This window comes from Gymnoscopelus braueri (genome assembly GCF_963280865.1).
Source record: "Gymnoscopelus braueri genome assembly, chromosome: 9".
NCBI lineage: Eukaryota > Metazoa > Chordata > Actinopteri > Myctophiformes > Myctophidae > Gymnoscopelus > Gymnoscopelus braueri.
This window is the reverse complement of record NC_137610.1, coordinates 13,018,928-13,046,902: the sequence shown is the minus strand read 5'-3', so window position 1 is coordinate 13,046,902 and position 27,975 is coordinate 13,018,928. Positions and strand designations below refer to the sequence as shown.

The window sequence follows — 27,975 nt, the reverse complement described above, 5'->3', positions numbered from 1 at the left end:
ACACAGAGATTTACAAATTCCTCTTTACTATTGAAAAGAAAACCCAGTCCACATTATTCCCCCAAATTCTCAGTGCAGTCCAATCCAAAATTCAGTCCCTGTTCCGTGTAATGTCATCTGTTCCACTGGAATGTTTGTCTTAGTAGTTTAAACCGTCATCTGAAACTGGACAAAGACAAAAGGGACTTGAGGACAACATCCCAAACTAGAATTGTCGCAATTCAGGGTAATTGCAAAGTGTGGTTGCGCCGACGCCGGTCGCGGGGTCGCTGCCGCCGGGACGCGAGAAATACGCTGGGAGGAATACCGTCGGAGGCTGCGCCAATTACATTGTCACGTCACTCCTGAGATCACTTGCGTTTCATTTTGAGAGGATTGATCCCCCCAATGCTTTTGGGGATTCGTTGAGTAAACCACCCTCGACATGCGATTCAAATTTGGGATCGATTGTACGTTTTGTTCGTGATTTTTGGCATTTTTGATAAAACGGGCCCCTCCCACTAACTTCGGAAGCCAATTACGGACGAACGGTAAGGACTATCAAAATGCCGTTTGGATATGTTTATCGCATAGGTCCAGAGATCATGTGTACCGATTTTTGTGAAATTTGGACAAAATATATGGGAGGAGGAGCTAAAAGTGTGTTTTGAAGAAAATTCAAAATGGCGGAAAATTTATCCTGACGCAAATGGGCGTGGTCTATATGGGGTGATGCGTCGTGACCCAAGGAATCCAGGGGAAAATATAATATATATAATATAATTTTGATTTTACGACCTACGGTTCAAGAGTTATAGGCCAAAACGTAAAGGGGGTTGTTATAGCGCCACCATGTGGCCGATTAGTGTAATTGTTTTTTCAATAATTTCGGACTAAATTATGAACCTCCCCTCCAAATCTGGTAACTCTAGCTATTACGGTTTCAGAGAAAAAAATACTTGAATTTGAGTTTTTTCACTTTTTCATTAAAGCGGATGGGGAAATTTAATGCACTAATAAATCAATATCAATTAAACTATTTAACCAATCTCTTAGCAAAATACAAGCGCACGATTCCAGGTCAAGACGGTCATTTTGAGATATGGCACTAAATTGGGGAATAAAAACTGTGGGCTGTGATGCGTTTTGAAATATTGTTTATCTATAATAATAATAAAGTGTAAGGATTACTATAGTCTGGTTGCCCTGTTAGGGCAACCACACTAACTAATAACATTACAAGGGCTGCAACTATCAACTATCTTCTTGGTGATTATTCTAAAGATTACTTTTTTGATTAATCAAGAAGTGTTTTTAAAATGTTATTGTGTGTGTGTGTGTGTGTGTGTGTGTGTGTGTGTGTGTGTGTGTGTGTGTGTGTGTGTGTGTGTGTGTGTGTGTGTGTATATATACATAAATACATACATACACACACACAAATCGATAAACAACTTAAGCTATATTTTGTACTTTGCACAATGGTGTCATGCAAAAATGGATGTGAAATAGGGATAGATTATTCATTGATTTTATTAAATGATCGATTAGCGATATTTATTATTAAATTTATGTTTGATTAACTGTTGCAGCCCTAAATATTACTGTCAATGTAGTTTCAGAGATTGAAAATGATGCTCTTAGTATTCATAATTTCAAACACTGTACATACCTTCATACATAGATGCCAACCCAGAGTAACAAAAACAGCACCCCGAAGCCCATGAAGAGTGAAGCCACGAGAGAGATCAGCAGCTCCTTGTACACGTCCCTCGTGTATTTTGTTGACGTCACCTCATAGCTGAGAAAAATATAGTTAAGGACCAACACGTCTTGTACACGATGGACATTCTGTGTTATGCAAATCTGATTCACCACCCTTCATTTTGTCTGTCCAAATACTAAGATTGGAATAGATGGCAATCTCAGTATCTTTTCAATCTGCTAACAGACAGCTCTAATTAATTATATAATTATTATTGACACCAATAGTTAAATTCAGTTCATCATTCATGTACTATTTACATCATCTTATACTCTGAAAGTTGGAAATGGTATTTCAGGTTTATAAGGATGTGTGAAGTACTGTACCAGTCAGTTTAGGCTTGTATTATTTCTGTAATTTTAATAATTCATATCTAATTGTTTAGATATGTGTATATTATCTACAGTTACAATCTGTACTTCTCTCACTTGTTTAAGACTCTTTAAGAGTGTGCAAACACATGGTGGCTTGATGTTTCATGTCACTTTCTTTCTCTCCAATTATTATAAGTCAATATTATATTGATCCATTACATTTGTATGTATTTACTGCAAATAGAGGTAAGTGTTTTAGCTGCAGCATTGTGCTAATAATAGTAAGCAGTTGCTCATATTGGTTTTCTGACACTACTTGTTTTTAAATCAACATGATGGGCCTAATATGCTATGAGGCCAACTGGTGGTGATCCGTGTTTCCTCCCACAAGAAAAGTGCTGCCAGCCTGGATTTCTTGAATTTCGCCATAAGATCAGCAACTTGACTATGGCACGATCTGTAAGCAACCCAACCTCTGGAAGGATACACAAAGAACCATGCAGTGAAGAACATTCCAATAGCCAACAGGACCACGGTCAGGTGAGGGAACACAGCCGGGTTCACCGGGCTGGTGTATCTGGTCATAGCTTCCAGCTCCTGCAAGCACAACAGAGGGAGGTAACAGGTGCACACAGGCAGTGGTGGGAAAAGTATTCAAATGTTTTACTTAAGTAAAAGTATCAATACTGCCATGTAGAAATACTCTGCTACAAGTAAAAGTCCGGAATAAAAAATGTACTTGAGTAAAAGTACGATAAAGTATTGGTACTTACAAAATGTATTTAAAGTACAAAAAATAGAAAGTACTCATTATGCAGAATGACTCATTTAGCAAGTTTTCAAATGTATAAACTGTATACAGATCCTTTGAAAATAGCAAATCTACAAGCTCACAATGAGCTTGTAGATCTGTTATTTTCAAATGGCCAAAATGTATAGTGGTTAATGTATGTTTTGTAATAATAATCAAAATCTACTAAGTAACTTAAAGGTAGGGTAAGTGGTATTTTTTGTTATTTATTTGTTTTTGGTTAAAAAGGTTAAAGTACTATATTCTGATAGTAATCATTGCTACAGAGCGTTTGTTCGGTCACAGGGGTCTCTCCAGCTCTTTAGTAAACAGAATATAGTAAATTTTCAGGTAGGTGACAACATTTAAACCAATCAGGAGGGAGCACTGAAAATGCATTTTCTGTTTCCTAAAGAGCTGAAGAGACATGGGAGACTCCTTTTGCTGAACAAACACTATAGCAATAAGAGTACTACCAGAATATAGTTATTTAACACTTATTTTAACCAAAGTAAATCACTTACCCTACCTTTAAGTTGTAAAATAATTGTAGTGGAGTAAAAAGGTACACTATTTGCCTCTGAAATGTAGTGGAGTAGAAGTACTCCAGTAAAGTAAAAAATACCTCAAAATTGTACTTAAGTACAGTACTTGAGTAAATGTACTTAGTTACTTCACACCACTGCACTCAGGTTAGCGTTCCACACTGCTAAAAGGTTAAACTTTAGAGACTCTATGCTCTGTCACTGCTGAACCAACAAGCAACACGCGATACGTTTGTTTTCCTATTTACAGATGATAATCTGTACTACAGATTATCAATGAGTGTGAATGAATGCAGAATGTGAAGCTAATGCAGCTAGCCTGTGCATCTCATCTCATCTCAACTAAACAACACCGTTGCACAGAAATAACGTGGTTCTGGACGGAAAATGACAAATTGGTGAACAGACAACAAATATTCATGTAGCCTATGCTAATATATATTAGTTTAGCGCGGGATAAACGTTAATAATTGAGTCACTGTACCATTGTGTAGTGTGGAGATGCTCCAGTTTGTGTGTGTCCAAGAGGAAAAGGCCACGTACTGATTACGTCTTCCTGGTTTTTCTTTTTCATGACGTTTCATGTGACGTCTTGAAAGAGCGTTAAAAGCAAGACCCTCGTCTGCCATCTAGTGGATGGATCGTGTAAGCTGTTTAGTGCATGGGGTCTTCAACGTTTTCAAGGAAGGACCCCTTAGCTGAGAGAGTGGAGATGAAGCAGGGACCAGGGACCCCCACTACACTAGACTTGTTTGACAGCACTATCATCAATGTTGTACAAATTAATGTTTTTGGTTTTTTTTTTTTTGCACATTAGCTCCTCTATTAATTCATGTTAATGTGTATTTTCAGACATTTAGCCTCAATACTAAACTTGACCATTGGCTCTGTACTTGGTCTGCTCTGTTTTCCCTCAACACCAAACCTCTTTGCCAAAATTAGCAGATCTGCAAGGCAAGCTCACAACGCCTCAACATTTTTGGCCTATCCCCCTCACTCCCCTCAGAATCACATCACACTAAGATTTGGAGGACCTCCTGTAGTAACTCTGAGGTACCCCTAGGGGTCCCGGACCCCCTGTTGAAGACCCCTGATTTAGTGTTTTAACTCTTTAATTAACAGAAAATGCATTTTCAGGTCAGGATACCAATTTTATCCAATGAGGGGAGAGAACTCAAAGGATACAGGATAAAGTGCAATTGGAAGTGAAGACAAAGAAATGAGCAGACAAAATTTAAACTGGAACTATATCAAATTGATGAAGCTGGGTATGGGTACCCTCTCCTGATCGGTTGAAGATTTGCAACACATCTGAAAATGCAACGAATACTATCAGAATATAACAAAAACCTTTTGTTTTGACCAAAAAATATCACTTACCCTATACCTGTAATAATGCATTAATGTGTTTATTGCTTTAGTGCTGCTGCTGGTAAAGGTGGGGCTGATTTTAATTACTGTATATGCTGTGCTGGGTAGCTTAACCTACAATATAATAATACATCATATTGTCAGTTAATTTGTGTTTGGTATTAATAATCTGAATATAAAACTATCGATGAAGGGGTAGGACATGATGAGCATTTAGCTTCTTCCTGCTCCTTTTAGAACACATCCATTGTTTTACTTTGTTATTTATTGCGATTGTTGGATTTATTTACTTTTATTTTGTATTTCTACCTTTCATTGTTTTATTGTGACTCTCTTTCAATCACATGTATGATGTTAGGAACTAATAAAAAGAAGAGTAAATCTACAAAAAAGTAACTAAAGCTGTCAAATAATTTAAAAAGTACAATAATAACCTCTGTGATGTAATGGCATAGAAGTATAAAGTACAAAAAATGGAAATACTCAAGTAATGGCACCTCAAAATTGTACTTAAGTTACAGTACTTGATTAACTGTACTTTCCACCACTGTACTTATTCACAACTTTATTTACTGCATGCATTCATTATTATTACAGCATGTTCTTGACAAAAGACTTGGCAAATGTAATGATCATAGGGGCTAATTAAAACACAATCAAGCAAGGGAGAACAATGGTGTAAGGATAACATGGTGGTAGTTATATCAAAACGATCAACCTGGCTTCACTTGACAAATGTAAGTTTCAAATCATGAATGTTCATAAAGTGTGTGTGTGTGTGTGTGTGTGTGTGTGTGTGTGTGTGTGTGTGTGTGTGTGTGTGTGTGTGTGTGTGTGTGTGTGTGTGTGTGTGTGTGTGTGTGTGTGTGTGAGAGAGACGCACGTGTGCTTACTAATACAACTGACACAATGACATAAAAACTAATCATTTCTGATTGAAACAGAACATGGCTCATAACAAAACGTTAGCATATTATTGATAAAACAACAACAAAAATATGCACAGTAAAAACAATATGATAAAACATGGACGATAAAAAGGAGCATCAGTTATTACAAAATGAAGCTATACAGTTAAATTGAATGTATTTATTTATATAATATATTTGAAACCAGTTGAATCCAATAGACCAAGAAAAAGCAGTCCATATATACAGTTCAAAAAGTGCTATGCTGGTTTCCCTATGCTAGATGGTGCATTATAAATAAGCTACAACAGTACACTGTACCCATTAAAGAAATGAAAAATACAATGAAAGCATGGTATATTTTCATATTTGTGGTAAATTCAGTAAGATTAGTTGTTTGGCTAAAGGATGTTCTTCCCATGAGATTTTGACTAACATTTGAGATTCAGTATCAGGGATTCGTTTTCATGCAAACATGGAGTGAAAAATGGGCCATGGTAATCTTAAGCAAAACAACCTCAATAGCATATGGTGAGATATAATAATATAATAATATTGAGTAAACAACAAGAAAACTATTTGAAAGAAATTAATAGGCAACTATACAAGTTCAGATATTTAAAAACAAATATTAATCAAGGGCGTTATCATTCTGTTTACTCTTAGGCAATGTGTGTGGGCACAGGTCATTAGAAATAACTGGAGCAAAAAAAAAAGAAGAAACAAATCTCTCCTAGGTGTGCATGACTCAACTTTCTACATCAGCTTTGTGACCCAAGCATAAAAATCGATTCCCCACAGTTGAGTCCTGTCATACGATGACACCAAAATGTTTTTTTGGGAATTGATTGGGCTTGCATCTGAAATGATATTATATCTGCCAGACTGCCATACCAGCATTTTATCCAGTTAACGAAATACAGTGTATGCTATTCCAGTGTTTCTGAAGTATTGTCAGTGTTGGACATGCTAATCCCATTATCTGATGCTATACCAGCTTGCAGTGTCTCTACACTTTTGTGCGTTATTTCCAGTCATTTGGTACCTGTGTCCAGTCTAATCACAGGCTATCCAGTGGACACTACTACTGAAAATATTTAATCCAGTGTGCTTCAAAATACCTCTTTGTTTTGGATTGATGCTGTAATTTGTATACTAGTACAAATACACTTAAGCCTTATGTCATGAAATTAGACGTGAAAGGTACATCAAGCTTAACCACTTGAACCCCAGCATCCCTATTCACATCCCTCGTAGTGGATAGTTTGAACACCAGCCTTCGGCCCCAGCATCCCAACACGTTGCAACGCGTTGTTAGCTTGTATATCAGCTCTTTTTGGCGAAGAGATTCAGGTCCAAGTATAGTTGTAACTTATGTATGTTTTACTAAGAGTTGCTGGTTTAAGTGGTTAATATGGTGTACATTTTGAGGTTACAACTTGAGACTCAAATAACTAATTAGTCATTTTTCCTCTGTTCAGTGTATTGTTAGGTGACGTATGAGACAATTCAGTGTGATAGGCTACAGAAGCCTGGAACACAATCTACCATCACAGAGGGGCAGGACTTGACAGTGTGCACCATTGAGGTATATTTTCAATGCAAGTTGGCAAACATTCACTTCAGCAGAAGCCAACAGTCTTCTTTTGTTCTCCTGAAGTTGTTCTTGTTTTCTGTTGATACTGGTTCAGTGTACATACAGTTTAGTAGAACAAGTTGACAACAGAAAGAAAAATACGAAACAAAAAAACAAATAACATGCACACTATCTTGCAGGCTTTTTTTGTTTGTTGAATGATTATGGCCAGTGTTGGGGGGTAGTAACTACATGTAATTAACATAATATGTTTCACATAGTGTTTTATACTTTTTTCAAATATTCAAATGAAAATGCATAATGGATGAAAGTCAAAGGGTCTCTGATCGGACTGAAACCTTGCCCAAATTTGAAGATCCACTTTGGATCAATGCCGTTCCCAAGTGGATTCCAAGATACAGAAATGTCTTTTCACAAAGTAATTTAGTTTGAACTACTTTTTCTAAGTACTGTAGCTTTTGTTAACCAAACTAGATTCCTCCCTAGCGTAGCTTTGCTATAGTTCAACTAGTTTGCAAAGCTATGCTTTGAAAGTAGCTTCCCCAACACTGATTATGGCTTATATTAAGTGCATAGGACATTGTGAGATGAACAACAAAGTGAGTTATAAAGCTACGGACGTTACTTTTGGCAAAAGTAATTAATGGTGAGACACTACAGTTGTCATTTGCAATGACTTTCAACTTGCGTCCATATTCAGTGAATAAACTAATATAAAATGAATAGGACTTACAGACAGCGTTTTCAAAGCCCAGTGGTCTCCGCTGCAGAAAGAGATCTTAATTCATATACATATGGAAGTGCATAGAGAAGGAGATGTGGTGAATAGTTTGTATAGGTCTCTCTTTAAAAAATCAAGTTCAAGAGTGTGAGAAACACTATTCCATCACAAAAGCATACACATTGGACCATGAAGAAGAAAAGAGGCTGTTTTTGAAAGCGCTGGGTCAAGATCAGGCTCATTCTCACATGCAGCTGCTTTGAATGAGAAAATGGTGGTCAGAGTACGATGCGGTCACCTCGTTCTCTTTCTTCGGAGAACAACTCACTTCACTCTGTCAAAGGAAAGACCATGGAGAAGGAAATTCAGGAAATGTTGGTCTATCATCACATGACACTTTACTCTTCTCAAAATTCCCAATTAACAGCAAACCCAAACATCTGACTGGAAGTCAAAAGAGAATGGACAGCAATGGACAGTCAGAGAATGGACAGCACCAAGACAAAACTGTACATAGCTGTATATTGCCTATTGGGAATTCAGCATGATGAATTCTACTTAAAAATGCTACTGTACTTCTGTTTGAGTGACCAGGTTTACTCACAGTGAGAGAGACGCGGAAGTGATAGGTGACATCTTGGAATGACAGCACTGGCACTGACCACAGGTGGTGAGTCCCCTGAGAAACGATAAGAAAAAGTGAGAAGTTAGTTACAAATAATAATAATAATAATCTTGGTAGCACTGTGCAAAATCTTTGTTTTGATGATACTGGGACCTATGTTTAGCTGTGTGTACCTTGGTAGATGTCTTCTGTCCACTGTAGAGCTCTGTCTCTTTGTGGTCTGGACACAATCGGCCCTTGGTGGCTCCACATTGTTGTACCCACACGCTGTTACTGGACCTGCAATGAAGTAAACAAGTAAGTACATATGCACATAAATACATTATTTATGTGTTAACAATGCTAGTCTACATAATGTGGGTAAAAGTAAAACACTTTTGGTTTGCTTCTACACTCACATCATGTGTAAAGTGATTTGTGAGATGGACGAGTTCTTGTTCCCGTGGAGAGATACTGTGTAGCTGGATTCAAAATAAGAGAACATCAATTTAAGAAAACAAGTAATAATCCCATTAGCTCCAACATTATGCCAACTCGAGACCAGAGTTTGGGGGAATGAATCTCAAACGCACCTGCATCTCTCAGGGGTTGGACAGATTGGTGCAGTAATCTGTTGGTCTGGTTCCAGGATGTGTAGACCAACCAGAGAGGGAGCTAATGCTTCTGCTGAGACAGCAAAGAATAATTCAGTTGTAAATATTTACTATCGGCAAACAAATGGCTGTGTTTTTACATACCAAGTGTAGAGAGTGCCCAGCATTAACAACCAATGTTAATTTAACTCGGAGAGTGTAATAATACGGACCCGCAGAGGTCCATTTCTTTACGCTTACCCTCTGTGTGTACGCTACGCTGTCTGCGTGGTGCGGGTGGTTGCTGCTGCCCCCCGGGCAGACGGTTGGTACCTCCCATTCCTTCCATGTCTGTAGGAGGAGGTCTCTTGGACTTGGCAAAGTACAGGGGTGCAGAGGTATGACTCAGGCGGTTCCTGTTGTGGCGGTCTTTGTCCATAGGTCTCGACTTGGCCTTCTTATTGATCGTGCCTGGTGTGGGCCCCAGGCTGCCTGCATCTAAAAGGTGTAGTAGAAAGTCAAGTTGACGAATCAATCTCCCACCACAGACGACTGGGTATCAATTCAGCTATTATTTATTGTTGTATGCCCATTAGGCGGCATGTACACTCACCTGCTGTGGATTGGTTGTTAATGGGTGACAGAGGTGTAGCGGTTTGGTTGTTTGAGGCTGTGGTCGTACAGCAACCTGAAGGGTTCAGACAAACGAAGAGCAAATAAGACTGCACCTAAAAAGAATAAACTACCACGCTGTGTGGTAGTGTGTATGGCCTGATGATCTTCTATAACTGCCAGGAACAGTAAAAGCATCTCTGCTCACCTGGTGTAGATGTGGTAGACTGGTGAGCAGAACCGGACAACGCAGATTTGGGCCTGTGCCATTCATAGTGGAGGTAAATAGGGTACTATTGTCAAAACAATAATTCAGTGCCAAGCAATACAATTAAATGTGACATTGATTAAAAAACATTTTATGTAAACTAGAGGAGTGCTACAGACGTGTCTCAGGCGAATAAGGAACAGAGGGGTTGTCTAGTGGCTGAATGTTGTCTATAGCATCTTTACCTCCTATAGCTTTGTCTTCAATGGATAACCGGTTAATATTTGTCTATATGTTTAATATTTCTTATATTGTATTATAAGATGCTCTAAATGTACAACCCAAGACCTCCTCTCATGCAAAGGCAAAAGAAACATCCAGCCAGGCAATCAAAAGATATTGATAGAATGACAGAAGGCAGACACACACAGGAAATAAAGTTACAGGAAGCGATACAGTACCATAGGCAGACAGGTGGACAGAGAGAGACAGTGGCAGTGAAGATAGGCATCCAAGAAAAGTGGAGAACACAGGAGGAGACATAGCTGCTGATTTCACAAGAAATGAAAGACATTAAGGGGAATAGTAAAAAGAATTCAAAGAAGAAGTGGAGAGTTGATTTGTTGTAGTACACAGTAAAATCCTCGGTGTTAATTTAACCATCTGTAACTGAGAGCAATTGACCTGGAATGGTCCCTTTGGTTACATTTGTACACTGAGTTAAATGAACGCAGAGGATTTTATTGTGTATAAAGTGTGAGGGGGGATTACATACTCAGCCTTCTCTGAGACGTCTCCTCGATGGTGTAGGGTCAGTACATATAGGATGGACATGGAGATGACGCTGAGGGCAACAAACGAGAGATCTTAAAGAGCTGGTGCCATGTTTTTGCACCTTTTCAGTTTTTCATGTGTCTATGAGGTTGATAGAACTTCATTAAGCCCCCCGGTGGTGGTTTTATGGTGTTTTATGTCTTCTCTGACTATTTGGAGTTTCTTCCTGGAGGCTGAAACCTTGAGGGTCAAACGTGCCAATAGAGAAACAGCGCTTTAGTGACATAGTAAAAACATACCCTCCCCCTCATTATCATAACACAACAGGTGTGGGCATGAGGAGGAGGAGGGACTAGGACAGGTGGGTGGTGCTAAGGTGGTGGAGGAGGTGCTAAGGTGAGAACCAGGTATACTTATTGAACTGGAGGCGTGTCCACATAAAAACATAATTTTAACAATTTCTGTACACTTTTTTGAAAAAAATCTTCCTCCTAGTATAACCATAATACCTGATGATTATGTTTTAGGGGGGGGGGAAATCACTGAAAATCATGGCACCCCATCTTTAACACAATTATCAACAGTCACAAAACACTACGCCGTACTACACAGCAAATTAAAGCTACAATCCAGCACTTATTTTAATGAATAAAACATTGTTATCACCAATCTGTATATGGTTGAGTATGTTGATACAATATAACTAGAACATCTGCAGTGGTTAGAGGCTTCCATTGAGAAGTTGATAATGTCAATAAAGTTATTTGAAGCAGATGGCACACCAGATAAGACAAATAGATGTAGAGTTCTCAACGAACCTGAACATTATTACTGGAACGTCACATACACAATACTGAGCCCGAGACCAATCAAACCGGGAAAATACTACCAAACATGAGTTTGTTTCTGGGTGGCCTGAGTGGTAATAGTGAGCCCGCCTGGGAAGCCAGAGGCCCTGGTTGTCCCAGGTTTGATTCAAGGCCAGGCCTGCAATGTGTCGAAGTGTGTCCCTGAGCAAGACTCTTAACCCCTAATTGCTCCCCGAGCACCGTAGAATGGCGCTCACTGCTCCTAATTGTTATAGGATTGACATGGGCAGTGATTCAAATCACATTGCACAACAGGGAGAGAGAGCAGGAGAGATTTTTCAGGCCTTGTCGAGCTCGCTCTGAAATGGACTATAATTAGATGCATCACGGTCTTTGCTGTAGTTTGGAAATCATTGCAATTACCTTTCTCCGCCGGGATAGGGAGACAACGGACATACATCTTACAGATTGTAGCTTTACCTTAAGTATTATTATTATTAATTAATTTAACTTTCAGTGTTAAATGAACACTTCATTATGTATGAGTGATGTACAATATACAATATAATACAGTGGTCTGCAGTGGTTAGAGGCTTCCATTGAGAAGTTGATAATGTCAATAAAGTTATTTGAAGCAGATGGCACACCAGATAAGACAAATACTAAGCCTTCAATTACAGATAATTACAAATAATAAGCTTTGACTTATGGTGCAGTGACAACCCACTATAAATTATAACAATGGAATATATGATAATCACAATGTGTAGGTGAGAAATTTGTGCACGAGGTATGGGGCTCAATGAAGAAGTAATTGTGAAACATATTGTAGATATAGTTTCTCTCAGACTAACCTGAAGGCCATGACAATGACAAGTGCCAGGATGGTCCCCTGCATGAATCTCTGGCTGATACAGCCTTGATCAGGAAGTGAGTTCTGAAAATAAAACACACAAACACAAAGATCACACTAAAGCTGTTCCTATTCTGGGCTGAAACAACCTCATGCTGAATTCACACGCAGTGGTATTTCGCTTCCATGTTCTGAGAAAGCAGTGACGTTCAATGCCTTGTATGTGGAAAGAAACAACGCCGCCTTCCCCACTGCGGCAGGAGGTGGAGCCAGCAGAAAGTGAAGCGGCAGCAGGCAAAGTTGAGAAAAGTTCAACTTAGCTGTTGCCGCAGTGTGTCGAGACATCACTGGATCACAACTAGCTTATTTACAAGGGTGTTATTTACAATACCTTGTTCGGACACGGCCATTAAGAGAATGTCCTCAGTGCTGACATTCACTCATCGCTGCTGGTGTGAAATCAGCATCAGTAACACAATCTTTAAATATGTCAGTATAACCACATACCTTGCTCCCAGGTCTGACATTCTTCTTCTTGAGTGGGCCACTTCCTGTCCTGCTGAAGTAACTTCCTGATTGGCTAGAGGGATAAGAGTGATAAACATCACACATTTTAGTTTAGTTTTTTCAAATAAATAAACATAAACATTGAATAAAATAAAATAAATGTATGTATGTTATATGTGTGTGTAGACAGCTTTTTTTCTGGCCATATACTTTCCAGAGTTTAAAAATATATTTTAAACTCTTAATAATCTTCACAAATACAATACAATACAGTAATTTGGAAACTCAAAAATAATAACTTCTCTCATCATCTCATCTTATCATTTAAGACTAAATTTTTGGTCTGTTTGTATATTTAAAAAATAATTGATATATTATAAGTCCCAGCAGCTGTAAGCCCCTCCTCTCACCTGACAGTGCCCCCACTCACGGTGCTCTTCATGCTGTCCAGACGCCGGAGCTTGGCCAGCTTCCGGCTCCAGCGCTCCAGCTCGTCTATACGGGTCTCCAGGTTGTCTGTCAGCTTGCACAGCTCCTTGACTGCACCCACGTTCTCCATGAAGATCCGGTCCTTAAGGAGGGATTCGATTAGCGGCGTCAGTGAATGAGCACCTGTATGACAGGAGTAGTGTCTGTACTGTGTGTGTGTATGTAAGAGAAAGACAGAGAGTGTGCCCGTTACCTTATTGACCACCAGCAGCTTGGGTAAGATCTCTCCGTTGGCGAACACTATATCCCCTCCCTCCTTCACCGCTTCAGGCAGGATCTTCTGCACCTCCTGAGCTATCACTCCTGCAGGTGGGGGAGATGATAAGAGCCAAGGTGAAAGCCAGCACTGAGAGGGCACCCACATGCATAAATAAACACCTACACACAACATAATAAAGTGTGCATACAGGTCAAACGAGATAAAATATTAATACGTTGTGGTCTGTGGTGATACGCACAGTTTTGTAAACAAAAAAGCCACAAATGAACTGCTACTCTAGGATGGAGGGTCGAAGAGAGGTTATGTATGAAGTGGGACAAGGTGTTACCGGTCTCTGCAGTGTTGCCCTCTATGCCCACGCTGGCCGCAAACTCAGGCTTGAAATGATAATGCACCAGCCTCATCTGAGAGATCCGTTTCAAATTGTCTGTGGTGTCCACCTGCACACGGGACAGACAGAATGACAAAGACAGGCATGCGTGTGCAGGGATGTGGTCATGAGAATGTATGGATCAAGGACAATGGACGCACAAAACACGCAATCACACCTGCCTGGCCTGGCACTGTTTCGCAAAACGATGCTTAGCACGGGCACTTCGGATGGGCATACACAGCCATGACTCAATGATAACAAGCATGCACATGCAGACCAAAGACCAAACCTCTATAGAATAGTTTCAAAATCGAACACACACACACACACACACACACACACACACACACACACACACACACACACACACACACACACACACACACACACACACACACACACACACACACACACACACACACACACACACACACACGTGTGCACACACACACACACACACACACACACACACACACACACACACACACACACACACACACACACACACACACACACACACACACACACACACACACACACACACACACACACACACACACACACACACACACACACACACACACACACACAAACACACACACACACACACACACACACGCGCACACACACACACACAGGCAGTTTAGTGCTAACCTCTTGGACATTTTCCTTGGCCCTGAGGTCAGAGGGGTGGACCAGTGACCCCATGACCTTGAGGTTGCCGTGGATGACCATGGCCTCGTCGGGGCGGTCCGTGTTGATCCCCACGCGGCCGTGGTGGTACACAGAGTCTGGGAGCTGGCCACGCTGCCACAGTACCTCACTATCGCTCTCAAATTGACCTGGGTTCGACGCCTGGGACAGAACAGACATACAAACATGTTCAGATACAAGCTCCAGGATTGGCTAGGATTGGCAGTGGCCTAGGAATTGCTAGAAGTCACTGAATACGTTGCCTCATAATGGTTTTCCCCAACAGTTTGCCGAGGTACAGTAGAATGTATCTACTCAGAGGAGATTGTGCAGTTTTCATGAAATCCATTTGTAAAGCTTTTGTATTATGCAATGAACTGGAGAATTGGGCAATACACCATACAATGCGGATTCATAAATACTAGCAGTGAATTCCACACAGGCAACTTGAGCTATATACAGAGTTGCCTTTAGCTACTGGTAGTACTGGTACAGTACATAGAACTAAATATAGAAATGACATTTCCATTCATAATTACAACACTGCCACTGCAACACTGTCAAATACAGAAGAGGAAGTAATCAATCCGTGGGGTCCTTCGTGACACGTTTAAGTTGGTTATGGTATGCATAGCAACAAGCGCCACTGGGCTCTACTTCAGTGTTCACAAGCTGTGAACAAAGAAGTAGGGTTCTTATGACCTATTTTACTTAGAGTATATATGTCACAGTACGTTTGGAGAACCAGTACGATTGAAGACAGAGCGCTCGTTTTTAGGCACGGGGCTTCGGGGCGATGCGGGGCTTTTCGAGACAGGGTTTATTAGCGAGGCTCGCGAGGAGGAGGAGCTCCTCCTCCTTCTCCTTCTCCTCCTCCGTGTGTGTGTGTGTGTGTGTGTGTGTGTGTGTGTGTGTGTGTGTGTGTGTGTGTGTGTGTGTGTGTGTGTGTGTGTGTGTGTGTGTGTCAGGGAGAAACTAAAACAAAAGCCAGCAGAACACAATAAAAGTATCTTAACAGTCCACCTGATTCGAATGCTATCTGCATTGAATGGGGAAATAGGCGAGTTTATTAGACCTTTGAATGGGCGAAATAGGCGACCTACTTACCTACCCACGATTTATCAGACCATTCATTGGGTGTTATCAAGACATACTAACCTACCAACTGACATGACTTAATAGTTCAGTTTAGGTTTCGCTTTTGGTTTTGGACCCTGACGGAGGCGCGCAGTCACAGGCGAACTGTCACCCCGTGAAGGACCACAGAGGGAGCTAAGGCGACCGAGTTGCCGTCCTGAACGGTGTGACGTTCGCCTGTGCCTACTCAGCGCCGTTTGAGTTATGTACCGATAGGCACAGAATCGTAAATATTGTTGTGCGGACTGCTCCGCCTCCAAGTAGGTCAGTAGCTCCTGAATGAATGGTCTGATAAATCGCGGGTAGGTAGTAGCCTATTTCGCCCATTGAAAGGTCTAATAAACTCGCCTATTTCCCCATTCAATGCATTGATAGCACTCGAAGCCGGTCACACACGCGCGCACGTGTGTGTGTGGTCGCGGCAATATATGCTTGTGCACAAGCCTGGCTTGTGGCTCCCTCTAGTGTTGCTTCTACAGAATTGCTGGGTGGGTGGTAAAAACGAGCGAGCCTTCTTCAATCGTACTGGTTCTCCAATCATACTGTAACATATATATATGGTTTGGTATACAGTCCAGAACACAAACAAAAAGGCAACCGCACATTAAAAGTATGTTATGCTGAGGGATCACAGTCACCAAATCCAGAACAAATGGAATGGAATGCCAATGGAATGGGATTACAACAATGATATGGTGGAGGAAATGGAGAAAAAACTGTGAGCTTCTCAGCTGTACGGTGACCGATGACACATTCACAAGGGATATGGTTGGAGAAGGACGGTCCGACAGACACAGACTGACAGATGTTACCCTGACGATGATCCTCTCGGACACCTGAGCGGCCACTGTGTAGCTCTGACTGTGGGAGTGAGCCTGCAGCGCCACCACCAGCATGAAGTACCTGGGAAACACAGAGAGTACCATGAGCACACAGAGATTTAACTACTGTACTGGAGCCTTGGATGTAACGGCACACAATCATCACATGTGCTGTCATGGTTACAATTAGGTGAACCTGTTTTAAGTTTAAAATGCAGAAACTACTGGGATGCCAGTGGTGTTTCACCTCTGGTCAGGGTTGGGCTTGCCCTTCTTCCTCATGTTGTTCGCTGTGGTCTCGCTGAAATGGAGTCGTCCCACCGTCACCTTAGTAACTTGTTCTGGAGGCACGGTTACCCTGGGAGACAAAAAACTGATCCACCATCAAGTTGCCTTATGGGGGGTAGTCCTGTTGGCTGAACCAGTTAATGTTCACTGACCACATAAGTGCTACATCCTGGGGTTGAATACCACCTCAGGACCAGTTCATGCTATCCCTCCTCTTATCATTGTTGTCAAAAAAGCATTCAATAATAATCTAATAAATCAATAATAACAAAACATGGCATATAAACCTGTGTAGTGAATATTCAGTAGTATCTGCCTCAGTGAAATAATCCAGACTTACATTACTGGCTTGAAGGGTCTCTTGCTGCGGTCTGACTGGGATTGTTCCACATTGATGGACTGGTTCATGGCCTCCAACTGGAAGACAAGATAGACCACAATCACTTTTAGGATGGCTGAGATTAATCAGATTAATTGATTTTCTATCAATTACTCACACCATGAAGCCTTGAATTCATGGAGATTGTTTAGTTTTTGTCGGATTCCTGAGCCAATGTTCCAATATTTGATGAATTGAAGTAAATAGGAGGCCATGGCAAAACTGTATTAAAAATAATGTATATAAACTCCAAAACAACTCAGTGTAATCACTGGGAGAACTACTACTGTCCAGGTTGTAAGCGAATGTTTTAAATACAGTATTGCTCTTGTTAAGCCTGGCCTCCTATTTACTTCAAAATATTGGAATATTGGATCAGGAATGCGACAAAAACAAGGAAATCTCCATGAATTCAAGACTTCATGGGGTGAGTAATTGAAAGAAAAAAGTAATTTTGAGGGTGAACTCACCCTTTAAGGTACTGAGCTGAGGATCATAAAGGCAGACCAAGTACTAGTATTAGTGACAACTGTAGATGTCACTAATACTGCTTCCCTTTGCCTTACCTTGACTCCATTTAGCTTTAGATAGAAGCAGTCAATGGGCTGCAGACCTTCACTGGTCTTGATGTACTTGGGATCTCCCAGCATGCCGATGTACACTGTGACCTGGAAGTGGTTCTTCTTTTGGCAGACAAAGGCGTCGTCGGACAAGGAGAAGTTGAAGCCCTTGTCAGCGTCCACACGGTAGGTGGTCATTGGCCTACAGATCGTCAAGATGGACATAATGATGAGTGGGAAAAGTTTGAATGCTCCTCTTGGCTGTCAGTTATTGGAAAATGAATGTAACTGAGGCAAGCTATGGGAAGAATATTAGGCTAATGCAGTTTCAATGCCTAACACCAGGGGGAGTCTCTGACTTAACAACACCAGTACTAGGACCTTCTGAATACCCCACTGATGGCTGATGGATTTGAGTGCAATAAAACCCTCTGAACCCATAAGTGGGCATGGCGTTGCTTCAAACCGTGGTGACCAACCAGGTGGTGATGGCAATAAACCATTGGGTAGGTTCTATGAGTTCAGGTTTACCCCCTAATCTTAGGTCTCTTTGGCATTGAACAAAGAGGCGTTCGCTAATTTCTCCATACACACACTCGCCCAGTCGCCCCACCAACCCTCTCCCTCTCCTACTCCCCACGTTCTCTTTCCAAACCGAAACCCTCCCCCGCACAGCTCACCTCGGAGGAATTTGTAGACATCTACAATCCCTCCATTCCCTCTCCACTCCCTCCCTCCCTCTGTAGTTCGCGGAATTATCCGTTTACCCCTCTTTTAGCACTCTCTTGCTATTACCTCTATGTTGAGGGCTTTCGTCTCTCTGAGCTAAGTTACTGTCAAGACAATACTCATAGATTGAGATCTATAGACATGCTGAAATAAATTTCCACCCACAGTTCTTTGCAGTTGACGTCATACAATGGCGTCCACTTGTTCTGCTGGTGTGGCTGCCACTTAATACACTGGTAGTTTGGGTCCAAGTAGCTGTTGTCTGCGTCCTGCATTAAACCTGAAACGGCATCCAAGAAATTAGTATAGAAGGTGGAGGATAATGTCAGGCCTGTCAGTCACTTCAAAGAAGAATGTTCGCAAAAGTCTGTAGCTCGTTCCCGTGAGAGGGCGTAGGTGGGGTACTGTTAATTTGGTGGTATTTCTCCAGAGGTTAAGGGCGGGTGAGAGCAGATAAGAGTGAGACGGAGAGCAGGTGAGGAAAGACGAGGAGAAAGAAAGATGCCTGCCTACCTGGTTCTTGTTTGATGATACCTGTGAGGATTTGGGAATTGAGCGTACTGTTGGGAGACTCTGAGTGCTTCCGCTTCTTGGCCTGGTGACCAGGGATTCCTCTGCACAAAGAGAAACACAACGTCAACAGCCGAAAACGTTGAAACATAACGGACCACACACATTCACAGTAGGAGAACAACATGGCTGCAGTTGTTTTCCCATCAAACATATGGATTTTGGAGCAAAGCAAATATATAGTTTTTTCTCAAAGGGTTGATATTTACCGTATATTATGCACAATCCTGACTGTTAATTTACTGCGCCTCATATGGCCCTCCTTGCTCCCCGCTCTCACATATTTCCCTCCCCCAGTCCCTCCCATCCTTCTCCCTCTCTTCTCTCCTCCTTCACTCAATCGCTCCCATTGCGTCTTGTTTCTTTGTCTCTGCATGCAGTTAGGCCTGTGTGAGTTTCCATAGACTTTACTTCTCTCACTCCCCCATTTGTCGCACCTGCTCTACTTCATCCCTCCATCCCTCTATCCCGTTGGTTCTCAAAGTGGGGTCCGGTGACCCCCAGGGGTCCTTGGGGGGACACCAGGGAGTCCCCAGCAAAATTCGTTAATAAAGCGTCACAATCATTTTAACCCCTTTATCCATATTTTATACTTTGGCTATTCAAAAATAGCAGATATACAAGCTCATAGCGTGGCACCAAGCTTGTAGATCTGCTATTTTTTGACAAATCTTGAAAATCTTTTTTTTTTAAAGGCCAACATTTTTAACACAAATCTTTGCTTCTGGGGGTCCCTGGCACAACATATTTTCAGGTGGGGGTCCGCGGCCACATACATATCACTTTGGGGGTTCTTGGCACGAAAAATAACCACTGCTCTACCCCTTCTGTGTGTTTATCACTCACTCCTGTCCCTGAGGATGTTGCAGCAGCTGATGAAGCATCTGTGTTTGCTGCTGCTGCATGTCTCCACTGCTGCCGGGAGTCGGGCCGATGGAGTACTGCGATATAATGGGCTCCAGCTTGGGGTACATGTCCCGGTGCATGCTGGGATAGTGTCCATGCGGTGGAAGGAGCGGCGGGGGAGTCATGTGACACATGTTCTCAGGTGTCATGGTCCTGAGCATGTGAGGGTCTACAAAAATACAACAATTCAATGTTTTATTATTTCACGCAATTATTATTGATGCTCACAAAGCCGTACACATGACTTGAACTGTTATTTCCTTTTTCCTACTCCCACTAAACACAATGTTGTTTTTGTTTAGTGCATGTGTCTGCCAAAGTATCAAAATACTGTATATTATCACACCTGGGGCTTCACATGGGTTCCTGTTACATCCAGGTGTGTACTCACTATATCCAGTGTGTTTAGCTATTAATTTTGCTTGCAAATATGTCTACTCGCACAAACAAGAAGACCTAAGAAGACCTTTCAGCTCTTCTAACCCTACCAATCTATTGCATTTGCATTTCATTATTTTAAGCAGCTTGTTCCCGTTTCCTCCACCCTTGGCTAATGGTGTTTTCTATTGTTTCCGCCTGGAGTAATGCCGATCAGATAAAACAATCCCACACCTTCTTCACTAATGGGCTGCTAGACCAACGCAGGTGTGTGGGAGCAGTACAAGACGTACACACAGTGATTTTGAGGACAGTTCGACTTGTGTCGGAATGTTGAGACAAAGCCAAGCACACTGTGACTCCATTTATCATGCATTTAAAAACAAGACCTCAATTCTGAGTTCAAAGGAACTGAATTTATTTGATGAAATTCTATTTCCAGGGCAATTATGGAAATGATAGATTAATAGATAAGTGACAAGTGTAACTCCTCTATACAAATTCTGAATGTATAATACACATCTAAATTTGTTAATGTCTGAATGAAGATTAATAAATGACAGGTACGTGCTGTACTGAATGTTTGAATTTATCAATTTGTTTACACATTAACTCAATTTCTCTTGGTCTCTATGCTCTATTCAAATGTCCCTTAGTGATGAGTAACAGGTATTGATTTGAGCAGAGAGAGCAGGCTTGGAAGGATGGACAAAGCCATGGGCACACCTACCTGTGCGAAGATCCTCCATGTTTTTGTGTCTCTCCCGCTCAACCCCTTCTTTTACTTGTTACACTTGCAATCCATATCTCTGCTCCCCTGTGCAACCCGGTCAGTATATGAGTTTCCCGACTCAATGTCTGCCAGGGGTTGCAGTCTACAAGATATAGCCCGCACTAACCATTTCTGTTTGTTATGTGCTCTCCCTCCTCTCTCTCTCTCTCTCTCTCTCTCTCTCGTTCTCTCCCTCTTTCTTCGTTTCACTCTGTTTTTCTTTCTTTCTTTCTCTTCTTCTACCTTCCCCCTCGCTCCTTTTCTTGATCCCTCTCTCTCCTTTTGTCTCTGTCTGTCTGTCTGTCTGTCTGTCTGTCTGTCTGTCTGTCTGTCTGTCTGTCTGTCTGTCTGTCTGTCTGTCTGTCTGTCTGTCTGTCTGTCTGTCTGTCTGTCTGTCTGTCTGTCTGTCTGTCTGTCTGTCTGCCTGCCTGCCTGTCTGTCTGTCTGTCTGTCTGTCTGTTTCTCTCTCTCTCTCTCTCTCTCTCTCTCTCTCTCTCTCTCTCTCTCTCTCTCTCTCTCTCTCTCTCTCTCTCTCTCTCTCTCTCTCTCTCTCTCTCAGTGTTGGTCAGTTACTTACCATTCACTTGCTGGGGAGAGTAGGGCTCTGAACTGGAGTCTGGGGGGGACTCAGGTAGTGTCCTAAGAAAATGGACAATGAGAAGATTCTTTTGTTACAGCCTTATCAAATGAAAACAAATTTTCGATAGAATTCTTTGAAATAGCTTCATGCTGAAGTTTGTCAGTGTCCACCTAAGCACACTGTTTTTTTTCCCCCAGGTTCTCAAAATGTTTGTATTTGTATATTTAAAGAAGAAATTATTTGGGACGCGTATAGCTCTTCAAACCAAGATTGTGTGAGTGTGTGTACTTTTGACATGGTGTAATTTGACTCTGTTTCTGATATGAGTCTCCCTTCCCTCTTGGTCAGCCAAGACTTTATTTGTCTCAGTGAAGTTTAATCAAAGGCTTGGTTGCATCATGGACCTGCAGTAGGGCGTGTGTTTGGTTTCGATGCACAATGGAAAATAAATGCTGCGTCACCCAAGTGGTTTACCAAATTTCTTAGTAGTAATGATAACAAAACAAAAAAAGTTGCTTTTATATGATGATGCTGCTTTGACGGAACATGCTCGGGTTCTATGATAAATCCCTTTTACAGCTATTACAGCTGTGCCTCATAACTCTAGTATTGGGTCATACTGTAAATATTGCCCTCTTGGTCAAGTGTCCAAAAAACTAAACTAAAATGTAAGTGCACTGGTTCCATTTTTACATTGTTCGTTAAATTAACACTCAGGACTGCAGGGTGGGACCACCTGGTGGCTCAATTAAATACATTGAATAGATACAGTATATTTTTATTATAATAATGATACTATTTTTGCTTCTCTCAGCTCACCCTGGAGCGTAATGGCCCCTGTGCTCAGGCTTGATGTGAGCCTGTTGTTGTTGTTGTTGTTGTTGTTGTTGTTGTTGCTGTTGCTGTTGCTGTTGCTGTTGCTGTTGCTGTTGCTGTTGCTGTTGCTGTTGCTGCTGTTGTTGCTGTGATTGCTGCTGCTGCCCCAGGCAGGGGTAGTTGTGTCGGAGCAGTCCAAGGGATGGCCCAGGTGGGTAAGGGTTCTGACAGTTCGGGGGCCCGGATGGAGGGACTCCTTGGCGCAGTGGGATGGGGGGACTCACACCACACACCAGCCCCCCGGAGGAGGAAACTCCTGGTTGGGGAGATGAGTAATTCGGTACTGGACCACTGTGGACCTCTGAGAAGCAGCTGTAAAAAAATGAAAAATGCAAGAGAGAGAGAGAGAGGATTAGCCTTATCAGAGACACAAATTCCTTTGTAACGACATGATCTGATTGGGAGGTTTGGTGCACTGTGATGTGTTGGTTTGGAGTCCCTACTGACATGTCAGTGCTATCGTCCTCTTTGCTGATGTACTCCTCCAGGATACTGGTGTCGATGTTGGTTGGCTCCAGAGAACTGGTAATATCATGACCTGCGATAAAGAAAGGGTCCGGGGGAAACATGGAGGAGAGGTGGAGAGCTCTGGGAGTTAGCAATGGGAACCATATGCCAACCATCCACGTCAATTCCAACAACAGCAAGCCAGTGCCAACACTAACTCACAGTATGTCGTAACTGTTACAGCGGCTTATTTGAGAGAATAAGATTATGTCCATTTCGTTTTGATATATTAGCCGTACTTGTGTAATAATCTGTTTGTCTACTCTGAATACTCTGTCATTTTGTACCAACACATTTATTCAAGTAAAGGTACCTTCTGTTACTATTTGTGCCTCAGTATGTAATGACAATGGAGCCATGATTTGCTTTCAGAATTAAGGTTATCAAAAACAAACTGAGCTCAATCTATGCTCTTGAATTAAACAAGGAGGTTTGACTAACAGTCTGAGTAGGCATTAGTAATCAACTTTACAGTACAACCAAGGACTACTGTTTCCGTGCATCTAACTAGTTACATAGACACTGGAAGCATTCAAGATGACTCTTACTATGAGTCATCTCATAGTAAGATGACTCATATTTAAAGTAAAAAAAAAGTATTCAATAAAATGATAATTATTCAATACAATTTGTAATAATCTCTCAGTTGTAACTGCTAGCTTGAACTCATCTTCTTCACTTTCAACCCCCTTACTTCAAGATTCAACATTTCATTCATTACATATTATATACAAGTACACAAGAGTCACATTTTTTTGTTTTTGGTTTCTCAACATTGTTGAAACAATTGCAAAAACGTATTAAAGAATAACTTGAAGCATATATTAATATGTATCATTAACACAAACATGTGTCCAAATGGAAAAGGTTCTCCTTTGCTATAAATGTGCAGTAACATCTCAAGTGTTCCTGTAATTTAACTCTCAAAGTGTAAACATTTACCCATAGAGTTAAATTATCACTCAGGAGTTTTGCTTTTGGTATTTTTTTTTTTATGTAGCATAATTGATTTAACCATTAATCCTCTTCTCTCTCCTCACAGCACCCCAGAGCCATTTTCACCCCTTCGCAACCAAAGCTCCTCAAATCCCAAACACATGACCCCTGTAATCTCCAAAATTGGTAGCTTGTAGAACTCACTCTTATGCATAATACATAATAGGTATATTTTTGTTTGTTTGTTGTTGTTTTCTTTTGTTTTCTTTTAATAAAGCACGTACGAATTTACCACAGACCTTTACAGATACAACTTTGATGATTAAACATTATGGTTGTTCTCTAAAAATTCAATTCCATTCAATTGTTGTAATTCCCAAATGGGAGATTTGCCTCTAACCACAAGAGCGAGAGAAGAGATGGGAACAGAGTGAAGGGGGTTGATAGAAGGTCAAGATGAGGTATACAGTGGGTGGGCAGGCAGCCCCTGACTCTCTCTCTCTCTCTCTCTCTCTCTCTCTCTCTCTCTCTCTCTCTCTCTCTCTCTCTCTCTCTAATAGATTAAGCAACTACTCAGTTGGGAATGCCAAGAATTTCAGTGTTACCATTGGGGGAAAATGCTCTTTTTTTGCTCTTTTTGTCTCCCTCCAACTTTGCTCTCTGCTTTAAAATCTCAATTAAGACATCACGCTTATCATTCCTCAGTGTCTTACGTTGCTAATGTTGTGGTCCCTATCATCACTACCGTTCACAGAAGGTGTCTCTGTCTGTATATATTGTCCATCCTTGTTTAGTATTATTGTCTAAGAAGTACAGTACATTCAGTGCCACATGCATGTGGATGCCACCAGGCTTTGGAACACTTTTTTTCCGTCAGCTGTAAAAGTATTTAACGAACATCGGTAGATGTCTGTAAGCCTTGTGTTCTTTATTATATCTATTTATCTATTTTTTTTTGTTTACACACTGTAGCCTTTACTGTCATTGTTGTCCCTACAGATAGTGGTGAAATGAATCCTCCAAGGGATTAAAAATGTCAATCAATCAATCAATCAATCAATCAATCAATCAATCACTAATAACCACATGAAGAATTGTGGTCTCTGGTATGATGATGATTATTCTCTCTATCAGACACTGGAACAATCTTGTTTGACCATACTGACAGCATCCAAGCCCTCATTTTGATAACATGCTAGCAAAAGCATCAAGCATCAAATAAGATGTAAACCAAGCAAAAAAAAGAAAAAGAAAAACACTTCACGCAAAGTTTATTGTATTATTGCACTTTATCATTTCATGTAATACGTTTTCAGTGTATATATATATATTTCAGACTTCAACTACTAGCTGTCTTGAGTCACTGGCTTTGGACAGAAACAGTCAGTTAATGTCTTTTAATGCATGCCAGAGCCATGGAAAAAGAGAAGTATAGCTTCTCTTAAATGAGATCCAGATGTGCACCCCACCCAAATGGGCAGTAAATTTAGGTTGGCAGGACTGATAACGAAAAATAGAGAGATGCGGAGAGTGGGGAGGGGAGATGGATGGAGGCCGGAGGGAGAGAGGGATAGAGGGGGAGAGGAAAATAGTCAGCAGTGCGGAACAAAAGAAAATACAATAATATCCGCACGAAATGATTGAAAAATCTAAATAAGTGCTGTAGTACAGGAAGTGAAAACAAGAGAGTACGGTTAACCACTTAAACCCCATATGGTTGAGCGGAGTTCCTCAGGGCTCTATGCTAGTGTATTTTCTGTTATTGTGAGGAAGGCTTTCGCTGAAAAATCGCAGATCAACAAGCTCACAACGTGTCGTGTAACGTGTTGTGAGCTTGTCGAGATTTTCTGCGAAAGCTTTCCCCACAATACGGATGCTGGGGTTTAACCCTCGTAGGGTCCTTGGGTCCTTTTGACCCGGTTTAACATTTTCAACATGAATTAAACGTATGTAAACATTTTTTGTTCTCTATGAAACTTCTTCTATTTGCCTTATTTACTGTACTAAACGATATGATATGAAAATGAAAATTTTCATGAAAATGAAAATTTTCACACAGGGCCTTCGGGTCAAAGTGACACGAAGGCCCTGGTTGTGACTAAAACACGAAGACCCTACGAGGGTTAAGTAGTTAAGAGAATAGATGATGCATATACTCTGTACAGCATAGGTTACTGTGTTGCTTTAATTAAGTTAATTCTGTTCTGTTTTAGGTAGGTGTATATCTTTTTGCTTGACATGTGGAACTACGGTAATCATCTGTTATCACTTAATTTGTCCTGTTTAACAAATGGCAGGGAATATTATTACATTCTTGACAGCTTTGAAAGAACACTCAATAAAATGACAGCACACCACTCATATCATTATGTAGTAATTAAATTAATCCCTAGCCAATAGGCAGAAACTTAAAGCAACTTTAACCACTAAATACTGTAAATCAGTCAAAGTTGAGTTAGGATGACAGGGGGCTGGGATGTGTAAATATCCCTGTCCTCTATGTTCTGTTGTGTCCAGCTGTGTTCGAAGGGGAACAGTGCGATGATTGTCAGTCTGACTTCGATACAGACTGGCCTTTTGAGAGATTAGGGGGCTGAGAGGGCAGTGTGTGTGTACGTGTGCATGTGTGTGGGTGTGTGTTATTCCACCATTTCAATGCCCGAGTTGTCTACAATGTAATAATCTATGATAAAGACAAACAGAGGAGTGAGTGAGTGAATACCCATTACTGTAATAGATTGACTCCTATAATTCTATCTAATGTGCCTCGTTTGCTTTAATTTCCGTTAGTCTAATATGTGCTTTAGACTTTTGAGCAGGAAATCAATTAAAGCAACTGATTCGCACTAATCACAATGACACTTAAACTTGAATGAAATTAGGACATACATGATGTACGTATGCAACCCTCTTAAACAATGTGCTTCTGGGTGACATTGTGTGTGTATGTGTGTGTACTGTATGTGTGTGTGTGCGTGCGTGCGAGTGTGTACGTGTGCACACCCGTGTGCATGTCAGTGTGCGAGTGTGCACTGCCTGTGCGTGTGTGTGTAAAAGAGGTGTTAATAATTAATCACTCGCAGAGTGGTACTCTATGAGACTTAGTGTGATGGGGCAAAGTCCATTTGATTATCAAATGGTATGACCCAGAATGCACTTGATGAATACACATAACACATAAATATACTCCCACCACAGCGCACGCACGCACGCACGCACGCACGCACGCACGCACGCACGCACGCACGCACGCACGCACGCACACACACACACACACACACACACACACACACACACACACACACACACACACACACACACACACACCTATTCACAAATGTACCCTTAAATGTAAACAGATATTTGCCTATTCTTTGATTTGACAACAAATCAAGTTCCCAAAATATTTGCAGGGAGATTTAAAGTAGAAATCTCTCTGAAATCCCCCATCGTAATTACCAGTATGTTTGCAAGTATTCTTAACAACATTCTCAAATAACCCTATCGTAAATCTACAACTGGTCTTTCACATCTTGAACCTCGCACAAAATGACTGAAGATGACCGGAGAATGTATGAATAATGAATAAAGAAAAAAAGAGTAATTGTCATCGATTTAAATATGATAACAATGTTGACTGATGAAAAAAGCACAGTATCTTATAAGATGTTGAAGAAAAAACTTCTCAGCCCCCCTTGTTTGCATTATACAGTAATGATACATAATTGGACATTTGAATGCACTCAATAACAACCACACAGTAACAATAAACTATGACAACTCTATCTCCCACTGACAATGAAGCTCTCAAACA

General features: G+C 41.1%; 2 protein-coding genes across 3 annotated transcripts in view; both read right to left on the bottom strand.

Annotated features, from left to right (window-relative positions):
• Positions 1-3: 3 nt before the first annotated feature.
• Positions 4-3,939, bottom strand: tmem258 (transmembrane protein 258). Of its 2 annotated transcripts, none has more exons than XM_080437646.1 (4): positions 3,875-3,939; positions 2,543-2,652; positions 1,649-1,777; positions 4-165 (listed from the first exon to the last, which is right to left on the bottom strand). In XM_080437646.1, exons 1-3 carry the CDS (start codon positions 3,875-3,877, stop codon positions 1,651-1,653), a joined length of 240 nt encoding a protein of 79 aa, XP_080293772.1. In that variant the 5' UTR covers positions 3,878-3,939; the 3' UTR covers positions 4-165; positions 1,649-1,650. The 2 variants fall into 2 exon arrangements, with proteins under 2 accessions (XP_080293772.1, XP_080293773.1); XM_080437647.1 differs by having other exon boundaries at positions 4-159.
• A 3,841-nt stretch (positions 3,940-7,780) lies between these two features.
• The window catches only part of myrf (myelin regulatory factor), a 25,326-nt gene continuing 5,131 nt past the window's right edge, over positions 7,781-27,975 (bottom strand). Inside the window, exons 2-26 of the mRNA XM_080437463.1 lie at positions 23,166-23,256; positions 22,662-23,030; positions 21,840-21,901; positions 20,053-20,281; positions 19,150-19,250; positions 18,802-18,916; positions 17,914-18,109; positions 17,309-17,385; positions 16,928-17,038; positions 16,672-16,762; positions 14,684-14,884; positions 13,985-14,096; positions 13,630-13,739; positions 13,358-13,518; positions 12,948-13,020; positions 12,442-12,524; positions 10,780-10,848; positions 10,005-10,057; positions 9,798-9,872; positions 9,446-9,682; positions 9,185-9,278; positions 9,011-9,073; positions 8,786-8,891; positions 8,592-8,666; positions 7,781-8,321 (exon numbers count right to left, since the gene is read on the bottom strand). Coding sequence (XP_080293589.1) covers positions 8,232-8,321; positions 8,592-8,666; positions 8,786-8,891; positions 9,011-9,073; positions 9,185-9,278; positions 9,446-9,682; positions 9,798-9,872; positions 10,005-10,057; positions 10,780-10,848; positions 12,442-12,524; positions 12,948-13,020; positions 13,358-13,518; positions 13,630-13,739; positions 13,985-14,096; positions 14,684-14,884; positions 16,672-16,762; positions 16,928-17,038; positions 17,309-17,385; positions 17,914-18,109; positions 18,802-18,916; positions 19,150-19,250; positions 20,053-20,281; positions 21,840-21,901; positions 22,662-23,030; positions 23,166-23,256 — 3,044 coding nt within the window. The 3' untranslated portion in view covers positions 7,781-8,231. The remainder of the gene's footprint in view (positions 8,322-8,591; positions 8,667-8,785; positions 8,892-9,010; positions 9,074-9,184; positions 9,279-9,445; positions 9,683-9,797; positions 9,873-10,004; positions 10,058-10,779; positions 10,849-12,441; positions 12,525-12,947; positions 13,021-13,357; positions 13,519-13,629; positions 13,740-13,984; positions 14,097-14,683; positions 14,885-16,671; positions 16,763-16,927; positions 17,039-17,308; positions 17,386-17,913; positions 18,110-18,801; positions 18,917-19,149; positions 19,251-20,052; positions 20,282-21,839; positions 21,902-22,661; positions 23,031-23,165; positions 23,257-27,975) is intronic.

Bases quoted from the DNA above. Each gene is read 5' to 3' on its own strand.
- tmem258 (XM_080437646.1), bottom strand. The intron at 1,778-2,542 runs GTATCCTTCCAG...TATTTTTCTCAG, and splicing joins TTCACTGCATGGTTCTTTGT to CTATGAGGTGACGTCAACAA.